A 13,634-nucleotide genomic window follows, 5' to 3' on the forward strand; every position below is an offset into this window, starting at 1 on the left:
CTCATGGTTGGGTTAAAGTCAGTCTTAGGCTCGCGGAGGGGGGATGAAGGGGGGGTCCCGTCATGCCGCTGACCAGATGTCCCCTTGCTGATCCGAGCCGCAGTCAGCACTGCCCGGTGACCAGCTGTTGGGAGCGTTTGGCAAAGAGCAGCAAACCAACACTCTCAAGAAAGGCTATGGAAAGAATCCATTTCCAAATGGGATCATTTAGGGCACTTAAACAATTACACACTTAGGTGACCATTAATATTTCATCCACATATTGTTTATGCTGTTATAAGAGTGCAAAGAAGTCTGTCACTTTACTCTTGTAGACACAAGACAATGGAGGCTGACAAGTGTTGAGTGCGTGCGTGAGAGAGAGCGAGATGCCCAATGCCCAATCTCTCAGTATTTCCCTTTTTTTATCCTGCTGCCATTAAAAGGAACATCGTTTAAAATTGTATTGAAACTGGCTCATATGATTCATGATCAAAATGATATTTAAAGTATGACCTATTAATAAGAGGTAGTCGCGTCTAACTTGAAAATATGAAGGTAGAATTAAGTTCCCTAAATCTCCAGGCGTTTCTAAAAGGTTAGGTTGGTGAACGTTCGCTTACTTGGGTGCGACATTCTTATTAACTTTTTTTTTTTTTTTTTTTTGGTATAGGTTCGACAAATTAAATCCACGATGCTAACCAAATAGTGTGAGGTTTGAGCAAAATGTCTGACAGTCATGCTTAAAATTATTCAAACACATTTGCCAGTAATAGAGTTCTCCGAGTTCGAATTTTATGATATTGCTATCACTGGCGTTGTTTACGTTTATTTTCATAAGCAAACTTTTCCTTTTCATTAAATTACTATGTAAAAATCCAGATACATTTCAAAAGCAATGAATTGACGTAGGCTAAGCAGTGCAACTAATATGCGTATTTTATTGGTTTTACTTTTTTGGTCTTAATCTTTTTGTGTGTGTGTGTGTGTTTCATGCTGAGACTTTGTCCTTTATAACTTTCAAAATTAAAACCCTAAGACAATTTATGCTATTCAAGATAAACATGAAGTCTTTGGATTTCAGATATGGAGGTACAAATAAATCCTTATTTTAATGACTATTTATTATCCTCCAAAATATAAAATGTAGCCTATAAAATTAAATAAATGATAAAATTATAATTTTGTGTTGGCACTTATTCCAGGTATACATCATATGTAATATTTTATCATGGAATTACTTAAAGATTGCTCCTGAAATCGGTTAGAATCATCATTCAGGTAGTTAAAAAATAAGAATGATTATAGAATGCATTTGTTTTAGTTTTTTTTAATTTCACGTAGCAAACGTCAACGTCAAATGAACTTCATTGGTCGCAGCACATTTTATGTTCATAATGACACATACAATGGTTGCAAGTTATTTTTCTTGTTGCAAAGTGCAGTGGTAAGTTTTGCAATATGATTTTTCTTAATTCATACATTTTTATGTGGCAGTGGTCAGGTCTGTCACGCGCATTATGCACCGGCATACCTTTTATATTGGCTGTTGGTTTAGTGTAATTGAATTGTCTGTGAGAACACGAGTGTGTATTTATCCAGTATTTGTATAGGCTACCTCCACATTCTCAGTCAGTGGTAAATTAATGAAAGATCTTTATTAGCACATTTATAAAAGTAATTCTCCTTGCGTAAAGACCACCCTCCCCCGCACATCCAGCAGTTTTAAGAGTTTTCCAGAAGTTCACACCGCTAAGCACACGGGGGCACGAACGAAAATCATTTGGGATTACGAGAATCATTACTTCACAAATCATTATTCTCAATATACAGCTTCACCAAAAAGAATGACAAGATATTTCAACGGTTTTATACAGAGTTATTGCACAATGCCTGGGCGAACACTTCATTTCCTTGACGTCTTATAGATCACAAAGTGATCTGAAACGAGGACTTGGCGTTTTCCCATCATCATCATCATCATCATCAAAGTGATGCTGCTGGCAGTTGTGCAGGATTACAGAAACGAAAAAAGCAGCACAAAAATAATCGATTGATAATCGATTAATAATCCATCTCGTCCAATCCACCTGCTTGTTCTGTTTAGGTATGGAACTCCGTGTACCATTTAACTGTTTGTCAAATAGAAAAGTGACACTTCTTTATTTAAGTTGCTTTTTCATTTTGTAGAGACGTTTTGATTTCTAATGTGCTGCTCACGTCAATCTCACCTGTTAACGTAAGGCTTGGAAATATGATACAAAAAGAGAAAATTCGAGATTTGTCTTTCAACATAAAACAAAATATTCTTATTTACACTTCTTTTCCTTTGTACATTTTAGAGGGTCACTACAAAGCCCACGATTTATTAACGTGTGACCTGGATTTGATCTCAGGATAATTAAATATGAATCTACCATTTAAATAATCTTTGCGTCAGGGATTCACCAACAATTCACATTTGTAATATTGGCTAGATAAAGTAATAATAACAATAATTTGTGAAACGAAGCGTCCCTGGAAGTAGGCTATCATGTCCCGCTATTATTGCGTTCAGTAGCCTCACTGTTTGTATTTGTTTTCTCCAATTTAACCTTTAGGGTAAACGAAAACATATAAGTTAAAAAAAAAGAAACAACGAAAATAAATAATTAAATAAAGTTGAAAAAATGTCTCTAACCACTTTTTGTGTCTCAGCTGGTTTTTGTGGCTTTGTAATATATTTCGAATATTTTGTCATCAATAAAATTGTTCTTTGATGGTGGAGTTCAGAGCTGCCATGTATTGCACCGAGTCCGAATCGCGGCGTTCATCGCGGCGGCGTTGGTCTGGACAGCACGCCGGAGAGGGGGGGCAGAGGCGGCGGCTCGTTGGCGCCCTGGAGACCGTGCAGGAGAATCCGGGGAACGAGAGGACGCTGCAGCGCCGGCGGGGGCGCCGAGGGTCCCCTGTATAAGTACAGCGCTGCTCCAGGGTCCAGGTTCGACACCAGGCTTTGAGGGTAGAAATACGGCGAGGGGAACATCCTTTGCAGCGCAGAATAATTCCCAGCCTCCGCTAACAATTCCAGTCCGACCGCCGTTTGCCTCTTCCACTTCGTCCTTTTTTTTTTTCCAAGAGGAAAGAGAATAATGTTAGTATAGAAAAAAATATTCAATGACTAGTGTTTTATATACTCATACAAATATGTGACAATAGAAAAGAAATATCACCGTATTGCACTACTATTCCCAAGCGAAACATAAAACCCAGAGAAAGTTCAGAGAAATAAAAACTGAATCCTCTGTGATTTATCTCCTATTTCTAAGTATCTGTATGAATATCAATTCTAAAGACACAATTCAACGTTAAGGAGAGAAAGGACAAAAAAAAAAAAAAGAAAAGAAAACAGTCTTTTACATCTAAAAGGTTTATAAAAATGAAATTAGATTAGATGCCTCTCCATATGAGGGACATAAGTGCTGAGAGTTATGGGAAAGTTTTTTGACATTTAATTCACATTAATTGTGTATATAAGGTAAAAAGCAGGCATCAAATGACACATATTTTAGTAATTAGTTTTAACAATAATGAGTCATTTTATTTTGTCGAGGACGCATGCATCATTTGGTTCAAAATATGTTTTAACTCTATTAGATTGGCACGAAATTGCAAGAATGGAAAAATGTGCAAACAAACCACTTGTAGATATACAATATTGATGTATTTTGATTGTTGCTATTGTAATTTTCTCCTCTTTTATCAAATTTTATTTTTAAAATTCCATTTTGTAGTTCTTTCTAAAGCTATAAAATAAGAATTAGGCCATGTGACTGTTAGAGCCTCTTCAAACATGAAAAAGTTAGAATTAGAATATTTAAATGTTAAAAATGTGGATATTAATTCTGCAGCATTTCCTTTCGTTTTAGTGGAGCAAAACTGAAGCAACGACGTCACCTGACATGCATTATTGTTTTTGGCAGGAGACTCCACAATCAAAGGGAAAATAATATGATATGATAGGCCTGTATACCCAAGAAGCACATTTTCGTAAATACGAGAAAATGACCTAGACATTGATATCAGCCTTATTATTATTATTATTATTATTATTATTTGAATGTTTCTGGGATGTGTGCGTTTATTTCTGTTTCCAGCTGCCCACATTGCTCACCTCCTGTTCTGGTACCAGGTTTTGACCTGCGTGTCGGTCAGGTTGAGAGATGCTGCCAGCTCCATTCTGTCCTGCACGCTCAGGTACTTCTGCCGCTCAAAACTGCGCTCCAGCTGGGCGAGCTGATGGTCAGTGAAGGCGGTCCGCGCTTTCCGAGGCTTCTTCAGGCGAACCTGCGGGCTGTCTCTGCTGCTCGAGATCTCCCTGTCGCCCTCCTCTTTCACTGAAACATCACATATAACGGAAGGGCATTGATTAATCCACTTTAACACGAGTTAGTTAGCCAGCCCATGTGTTTCAGTATTGACAAGTCGTTATGCTGTCAAAGGTTTCCACATATCCTATGCCAAACCCTTGATGTTCTCGTGCGTTTTCAGGTTTTTATTTTCAGAATTTTGAATACACGAGGGCTGTGATATTTAATTTACCCCTATCTCCCATCGAAACCAAACTCTTTTCTCTCTGAACCCAGAAAGAGAGGGACACGACGCGAGAGACCTTGCCAGTCGAGTAGTTGAGTCGTATCTCAAGGAGCACAATAATCCGGCTAATTGAGCCACAAGGGATGGAAACCTTTCAACCGAGACCGGAGAAACTTCACAGGGACGGGGATAAGAGCGAAATAAAGAGCGGACCGACCCCGTGCGTTACAAATCTGATTAGCACTGGGACAAATTGCATCAAATCCCTGAAATATAAGGGGGTAGAAAAGGCAAAAATCAAAGCGGCGCGCACACTCTTTACACGCGCTCTGGAGATGGAATGGCTTTGATTTGGTGAGCATTCATTTTGATCACCGCGCCTATAGACTTGCCAAGCTAATAATTTCATGATGTGAGAGTAGAAATGTATTTGGAATCGTAGCTGAAGGTATAGGAGAATAGATGATACCCATCATGCCCTACTTCCACAAAGAGAGCAAGATTGTGATAACATTTTAACAAAATGATCAGAATCAGTAACACCAGTCAATAGGCCAAATATATGAACAACAACCATAAACACGTGCAAATCATTATGCTCATATAACACAATAAATATACAATAACAATAATATTATTTGTAATAGTGATAAAAAAAAGATGGCATATTCCTACATTTATCAATAGTGCTGGCCTTTGTGTTTGCATCATGGAATCAACCTAATGATATGTCACAGGAAACGGTCTATCACTCTGTTTTTCCTCAGATGTAATTTCACCTGGACAAATCCTTAATTAATCTTGCTGATGATGTTTCTTTGTTCACCTTCCTTTTTCCTGCTCGTAACAATAAGCTTTAAACTAATAAGCACGTTAAAATGTACAATAACATACACTTGCAAACAGCGCATAACCACATAAACAAAATTTAATGCACTGAAGCCACAAAAATGTATTCAATATTTTTGCACTATGAATTATTTCAGTAAATATATTTTATATGAATATGACGATAGTTGCTTGTAAATGTTTTTGGATTATAAAAGGAGGATTATGTCGTGCTTTCTATCTATCCATCTATAATCTGCTTTTTTTGTGTGGCTATAATGGCTATAATTGAACGAATGAAATAAATAAAAGAATCATGAAAATTATTTTTATTTCTACCCCTAAATTACTTTAAAAACATAGGCAAGGATAGTCAGCAAGCCAGCCTGCTTGAACTCTTTGCTATATGTCAAGTTATAATTCATGTGCTATACTATTAAAATAAAAACGAGCTGTTATTTTTTTTACCTTTGTATTCACTGTCTGACGATGAGTTACTGTGGATCTTTTCAATGAAGTCGTCTGCGATTTTAGATGCCAGTCTCCCTGTCTCCTGTGTCGGCTGGCCGTTACTGGAGTATGGGGCACACGCCGCTAAGGGTTTACAGTCAGCCAGAATATCTCTTATTAAGAAGGATGAAGTGACAGTCCGAGGTTGAGATCCAGCAGAGATCGGGCCGTGCTGTAAATGGGACGCGAGCACGAGCGGGTGACCCTGTCTCTGCGCCGCATCCTCACCGCACTCCCGCCTCGGAGACGGAGGAGAAGAACAACCGCTCTCTAAGTCTGACCTGGGGCTGAACTCCAGCGGGGACCGGCATTCCCCTACCAAACTGTCCCCCTTCGCGATGACTGGGCTTCCTGGCCTGTGGGATAGCAGGGAGTCGATTCCAAAACTGGAGCCGTTGGTGGACGCTTCCATCTCCACACTGCTGCTTGCGTGAAGCTTCTGTTCAGATTATCATCTGCATTCAACCAAGTTCTGCGTGAATGGCGCTCGATTTAATAACGATCTATCCAGGAGAAAAATCCAAAGCGGAATCGGAAATGAGAAATATTCATCCCCTGTCTGGGGGAGAGAAAAAAACCCGTTCTTCTTCCTTGAGGACTTTTAGTTTAAGTTTAAAAAGAAAAAGGAGGTTTCTTGAGGAGGTTCTGTATGAAGTACACAGACCCTGCCTCCAATTTTTTTTTCTTTAGCTCCTCACTCACTCCTTAAAAAAATCGATACAGCCTAAATATACTCTAGGCTGGCAAATTTAATTAATTTTTTTCAATCCCGGTATTTTTCGAAGACGCCAGACGCATCGATGGTGGCTTTAAATTATTGATCAAATTATTTCAAAAAGCTGTTCTGAAGTAACAGTGTTAGTGTAAAACCACAAGGTAGCCTACTTAGAGGGCGCGCGCATTTCAGCACCACGGACAGAAGCAAAGCGGCAGCAACTCGAGCCTCGCGCTATTGAGCAGCTGAAATTTTCATCAGTTCAAAGGTAGTTCGCTGTGGCGAGTTGTAGAGTGGAATCCGGATGGAAAAGGCAAGTGCATTCTGTGCCAGCGCAGGTGATGCAATGCGAAATCGTTGGACGGTAGAGCGCAGGGAAAAATGCTGCGAGAAGACAGAAGCACAAATGAGGTAATGCAGGTTAAATACACACATTGGGGAACGGAAAGTCAGATAAAGCCTAACAAATGAACTTGTGCACAACTCAGTGGCTAGGTTTTTAAGAGCACCCCTTCCACGTGAGTCCCCAGCGACTCGCTTCCATTGGTTAGGAGGTGTTTTGGGGTGTTGACTGGCTCGGTAAGATGAAACTGGACCCCCCCCACGCCCAATAAACCCCTCCCCACAGGTCGCCCACTTTGATTAAAAGAGACACTGAATTCATTAGGAGACTGGGATCCAACTGTTTACAGGCAATTTTCAACACTGTTTGCTTTCATTACATCATTGATGAGCCTTATAATGGGGTTATTATGAGGAGTGGGGAGGTTCTTTCTCTCCTCTGCTCATAGCGCGCGTGGAGTCACGTCTTGACCACTTTCTCACAATTCCCATTTTTCAAATATAATTCCCTTATAGTTCCTATTAAAAGTTGAATTTAAGCATTGGTGTCATTTAATTCTAATTCTAATATTTTAAAACACTTCTAACATAAAATTCTGGCCTGAAGGCATCTAGATTTTTTTAAAGCCAATGACGTGACGCTCATTCTTATTCAAAAATACACAAAGAAATCCAATTCATACCCGAAATGACATCAATACACTTTTGTTATGATAAACATGTTTTCAATTTCTGTATTAAAGTCATTTTATATTTTATTTATATTGAGGGATTAAAGTATAAAATATCTGATTGTAAGTGAGAATGTAACAAAATAATTCTCATTAAAATGCTGAATTTAAGAAAAAGAATGTTAGCATACAAAGTTTTGCAAAAATAAATAAGCAGAGAATACATGTTTTAATATATAAATGATGACCAATATTTAACATTTTAAATATTTGTCCGCCAAATCAAAGTTAGTGTGGCATAACTTATGGGCATAACCAACATGCAGGAAGCCATTTTGGTGTCATGTGACATGACAATCGTAAAACAGAGAGAACCCTCATGACTGTTTTAATTATTAAAGTTTTAATAATTTCACATTTTCACATAAATATTTTATTCTGGTCGAATGGATTCAATTCTTGATATTTGTAATGCAAAACTGCATTATAGGCCGTGTATTAAGGAAACTATTTTAGTTGCCTAGCATATTTTTTACACACTTGATAGGCTATATTATTTATATAATTTGATAGCCTATCGGAACTTGTGTTTAAATTGTGTAAACAGTAGAAACTGTCAACAACCTATATTAATAATGAAACAATAAAGAAAGTAATAGGCCTAATTACTTACAGGCTATTAAGCCACTACTACACTACTATTAGTGCTTGGTTCTATCATTAATCTTCAAGATCAGAATACGAGCTGTATTTGTGCTTTAATACCATAACGCAGGGCTGTTAGTGTTCTTTTCTTTTTCCAATGCACAAAACGCGATTATCGAACAACCGTGTCGTTTAGTTCATAACAACTATCAAATTTATGCAATGTTAATGAGCAATAATGAGGGCGACTACTCTTTCTGAAAGCCCAGCGTGACACAAAACTCTAACATGCATGAAAAACTATTGTCCTGCCTTTCACGTCTTTCTCTCAAACAGTTAGCCCCTCGTGTTTTTTCGACAGGTCCCAATAATCGAGCCCCCCATCAGAACAGCAGATTGGAAGCGCTATTCGGCCGCAGACAACGGCAGGTTAGTGAATCCGCTCCCCGCTCCCAAGGGGTGTCAACGCGGCTGCAAGCTGTCACGATGAGGCGGGGTGCAAGCGCACTCACTTTAGTTTAGAGTCTCATAAGGATGCCCACTGCGTGTGATGGCGATCTTTCTTTTCTTAAGTCTCTGTGGCAGGCCATGACAGGAGTTATCTAGCCTATCAGTGGCATGGTTTTGGCTTTATTTGTTAGATAAATAAAATCCAGACCTCTTAATGCAGCGACAACAGGTGCGCTGAGACTTAATCATTTTTTTTAAATGTACTTAAAATGTTTAATAAAACTAATCTTTATCTTTTATCAGTAAACCAATAAAGATAAAGTGCTTAATGGCTGCCTTGGTGTATAAGTCTTCTGCTTTGCATTGGTTTTCCTTCAATTGTCCAAACAGTCAAAAACCTTGAATGGCTCAAAAACTCTTTTCATTTAAAGCACTATGGCCTGGTATTTACTTTTTTTTTTTTTTTTTTTGCATGTTATTAAATAAAAAAAAATGACTCCAATTGTTTTACCAATGTGTTACCAAAATGTTTGTATAATAAGTAAAAGCTATAAATATTAAGCAAAACTTAACGAGTATCTATGAGCTATAGATAGATGAATGCATTAGAATATATACACACACACACACACACACACACACACACACACACACACACACACACACACACACACACACACAATTCTGCAAAAAGTCATACCAAATTGTAATTGATATGACTTATTGATAAAGCTTTAGTGATTGACTTAATACCATACCAAACTTTTCACAGAAATCCTGGAATCCTGCAACCGGAGTAAAACTCACAAGTTGGACAGTTTGTTGAAAGAACAATTCATATGGAGGACAGAAAATCAGGAACCTGACACACCAAATGGAGATGCACAGAAACGTCCTCGGAAAATCTGTCACTCAAACACTTGTATTTAATGTACATCCTCTGATTGTTTGAAGATTTGAGGAACAGGCAGAAGAGATGAGTGGCAAGAGGCTTCAAAGACGTTTGATCTTGCCTCACCTCAGGTGAAAACAATGTTTTGAATTTCATTTATTTATTCTGTTCCATGTTTGTTAAATATATATTTGGATATGTTCAGGAAAATGGTACGTCGTTCCTGGATAAACTTTGGCATCGCTGTCATTTTGAAACATTGAGTAAAACATGCCTTGGATTTAAAAAAAAAGATGTGTAAAAGGAATGAAATGTTGACTTCAGTCAACAAACAAACATTGTACGGGGGAAAAAAAAAAACGGGCACACCCTGGACCAGTCAGCGATGCAAATGATGCACCTTAAAGCCATCAGGTGTGAGATTTGACAGAAAATAATGAGAACCGCTGAATCTTTTATAAGGTTAACACTCACATTTCCCAGTCAGCTGTCACACAAGAAAGACTTTAGCGCATTCACGCCGGAGAAATATACCTTTATTGGCTCATTAAAGCTGACAGGGGGTTCGGGACCGCCAGCACTCAGGCTCGGGACCGCCGGTGCGCCACCCCGTTTTGTGTCAGTAATTTGCAGAGGAGATACACCTACCTTGAAAAAAAGAAGGGGAAAATTATGAAGGGAGCAAGAATGAGAGAGTGAAATGGCAGAAGCTGGTGGGGCGAGTGCTGAAAGATGGGGGTGCCAGAGGTAGGGTGGGGGGGGGGGGTGTAAGGAAGGGCCTTGGGGGAGGGTGGAAAGATCGCTAGCACGCCAGGAGTCTGATTCTCTCCTAATTGGAAGCATTGGGCATTGTCAACTGAGGATTTTCAGTCGCTCACTGACAGGTAGAGTCGTCAGGATGATAGCCCACTTGTCAGCGCAAAACACCAATAAAAACAAACCACTTTTGATTTAATTGGAGGCCTAGCCGTAGTGGGCTAGGACTGAACGGGTTGGGGGTTGTGGATTGCTTCAGGGAAAAAAAACGGCATGTGCGAGTGTGTGTATCGAAGGGTTGTTTGACAAAGAAATCATCACTTTGTGTAAAACCACCCGGAGCAGTGGCTCACATCGTCAGATAGAGGAGAGCAGGTCGTCGTTATTCTATGTGTATGTGTGTGTGTGTGTGTGTGTGTGCGGGTGGTCACTTCCCATGGTGCTGAGGTTACAGGAAACACAGAGTTTGATTTGGTCTCTAGAGGCCCAAAGGCTGTTCAGCACTCATCACTTCGAGTGTTTCTTCTCAAAAATGCACGCTCAGAGAGATATTGATATGGTGATACCTCAGAGAATGAAGCAGAAGAAGAGCTGACCCTACCTGACTTCTGCTACAACCACCTCACCAAGTACAAAAAAACCCCTTTCTGCCTCTCATCTCTGCAGGTGGAATCACATTCTACACCACCAAACTGAAATCACGGTATTCAGCAAACTGATTTTTCTTCATGTGAAAATGCTGTATTTGTTTGCCATGCAAGGGTATAAACAAACAACTGGATACTTCGAGTGGTGAGGCTTGTTAGTTTTAATGGAGCGTATATTGTTCATTTCCAAACGAACAGATTAGAGAGTATGGAAATTTTGACTGAGCTTTAAAATATCACATTAAAATGTACAATATCTAAAAAACTCGCCCAAAACAAGGCAACTGGGTTTGCTACAGAGGTATAAACACACAGCCACTGGTGCTCATTGGATACATGAGAGGCAAATATCAGATGAAACAACTAAATATTCCAAGGCACTCACATGGTTAACCGTAAAAATCCTTTAATAAGTCATTAAAACATCAAAAGTGTTGATAAATCTGTTTCTGCCTTCTTCAGGATTCTTCTTTAATGCGTTGATCAACACTTTTAATGTTTTAATGACTTAGCCCAGGCTTTTTACGCTTAACCATGCAAGCGCCTTGGAATATTTTGTTGTTTCCTCTAAAAAAAACAAAGAAAGAACTACTTACAAATTGCACATAAACTCGGTGAAAGGTGAAGACTCCTGACTTCTCTCACTCACTATCCTCCCTCCATGTCCAAGTTCATCAATAGGTCAGTGGTTTATAACTCTTGATGGACTTCAAAGAAGACATCTGCTAAGAAGGAGATGAAAATAGTGGTGAGGAGCCAACAAAGAGGCAGAGGAGCTTGTCGGCTATACATCACCTTGGTTCCATCTATAGCTTTTAAATCTCCTTTTTCACATTTCTTAAAAGTCATAAGTTATCATATATGTCTTCTAAACAAAATCTTGAAAAAAATGTAAACTCATTTTCATTGGATCAGAATAAGAAGAAAATATATATGCAACCATTCAAAAAAAATCGGGGGTCAGTAAGATACATTTAAACGTAAAAAATATAATACTTTTATTGCACAAGAATGCATTAACTTAATCAAAAGTGACGGTAAAGACATTTATAATATTAAAAAGATATCTATTAAAAAATCTGTTCTATTGAACTTTCTCTGAAGACTGGAGTAATGATGCTGAAAATTCAGCTTATATATATATATATATGAAGAGTTCAGATGCAAAAGCCTCTAAGTGCCATCTGAAATCTTCTTCTAGAATGGTCATTTTTATCAAGAAATAATGACAATTAATAGGTTATTTTCATTGCCATTTAAGTGAAATTGCTGAACTTAAATATACGAGCTTGATCAAAATGATCAATCTAGAAGAAAATTTCAGATGGCACTTAGAGGCTTTTGCATCTGAACTCTTCATATATATATTACATTTGATGTAGAATAGTCAATAAATACTGCATTAAGCCAATTAGCATTAACTTGTTGCTTTTTCCTCTCGAAAAAGAATCATAATCACTTATAATTGCTGCCTCTTTGCGCTGCGGCCAGTTCTTTTTTTAAGGCCAAGTAAATGTAGAGTAGGGACAGAGCCAAGGTGGTTTTTCATTAAGGGTTCAGAGTTCAATGTTAGACCATTGCACAGCCATTACAGAATAATGGGGTGGGTGGGCATTGCTGTGGCTGGTGGTCCCATCCAGCTGCCACTGGGAGACACACACAAGCTGTTGGACAGAGGTAAAAATGCCCCATATACCCTGGACTCCAGGGGGTGTCAGAGTGCACTGCCCCTCATCCTTATCCCCTCTGTCAGGGCATTTGGGAGGGTTTTCACAAGTCGATAAATCATTGTTAAATGTTATTATGAAGCCATTGGGGAAACTGGCAGGAAACAGGAGTGACATAGGGAATGTAGGCGTGAAGGTGGTCTGGTCAGCCTGCCAAAGACACAGGGAAGTGGTCGGAGTTAGTGCAGACCTATTTTACATTTATATGGAGCTCATTCCCAGTCAGCATTGTGGATGCATAATTGTGACTTTGACAATCTCTCGGTCATTGAACATGACACATGTTCATGAAGATGACATGATGGTTGTACGAATGGCCTGTCTTGTTATCATAATGATGTATTTTGGTACTAATGCACACATGTACATGCGCAGTGCATCATCCACATGCCAAAGTCCTCAAATTTAATCTGGTTTATATCTTATCCGATGTGCAGGTAATATGCGAGGTCAGAACGTCATAATTATCACACCTGTCATTGTTAGGACTGGTTCCCAGAGCCCCCCTCACCAGTACACCCACCCCCTACTGTGACTTTTATTGCTTCATTAGTGAACGCCACATGTTTTAGAGCACATTCTCCTTTCACTCACCAAGCAGAGATGATCACTGTGATCTACAGAGTGGGAACAGAGACCGTAAAGAAGCACCCGGAGTCTCTTCTCAGCAGCATCCAAGATCAACTTCTCTACTTTGAAATAAAAATCACTTAATTAAAATGAGATTGCTGATTAATATATAAAAGCAAGTGTGAAAGATCAGATAAATGTGCTACTTTCATTTAGAATTTAAAAAAGTTTCACTGTATCAACTCTATCAAATACATTTGAAATAATTGTATACATTTCTATCAGAGGTGGACAAAGTACACAACTTCATTACTTGAGTGAAAGTAC

The 13,634-nt window shown here is 38.8% G+C and overlaps 1 protein-coding gene and 1 long non-coding RNA gene across 2 annotated transcripts; both read right to left on the bottom strand.

The window, feature by feature from the left end:
• Positions 1 to 1,216: 1,216 nt before the first annotated feature.
• Positions 1,217 to 7,157, bottom strand: barhl1b (BarH-like homeobox 1b). The gene is made up of 3 exons (XM_079847247.1): positions 5,851 to 7,157; positions 4,133 to 4,355; positions 1,217 to 3,080 (listed from the first exon to the last, which is right to left on the bottom strand). The coding sequence occupies exons 1-3, from the start codon at positions 6,302 to 6,304 to the stop codon at positions 2,789 to 2,791; spliced, it is 969 nt and encodes a 322-aa protein (XP_079703373.1). The 5' UTR covers positions 6,305 to 7,157; the 3' UTR covers positions 1,217 to 2,788.
• A 2,990-nt stretch (positions 7,158 to 10,147) lies between these two features.
• On the bottom strand, positions 10,148 to 13,420 carry LOC307144685. Its single transcript, XR_013818807.1, has 3 exons — positions 13,332 to 13,420; positions 11,607 to 11,732; positions 10,148 to 10,255 (listed from the first exon to the last, which is right to left on the bottom strand). It is a non-coding gene; the product is annotated as an uncharacterized lncRNA (long non-coding RNA).
• Between the last annotated feature and the right edge of the window lie 214 nt (positions 13,421 to 13,634).

Source organism: Squalius cephalus (assembly GCF_949319135.1).
Source record: "Squalius cephalus genome assembly, chromosome: 17".
Taxonomy (NCBI): Eukaryota; Metazoa; Chordata; class Actinopteri; order Cypriniformes; family Leuciscidae; genus Squalius; species Squalius cephalus.

Coding starts and splice junctions, on each gene's coding strand:
- barhl1b (XM_079847247.1), bottom strand. CDS start 6,304: ATGGAAGCGTCCACCAACGGCTCCAGTTTTGGAATCGACTCCCTGCTA. Junction 4,356..5,850: donor GTCAGACAGTGAATACAAAG/GTAAAAAAAATA, acceptor GTGATGTTTCAG/TGAAAGAGGAGGGCGACAGG. Junction 3,081..4,132: donor ACCTGGTACCAGAACAGGAG/GTGAGCAATGTG, acceptor AAAAAAAAAAAG/GACGAAGTGGAAGAGGCAAA.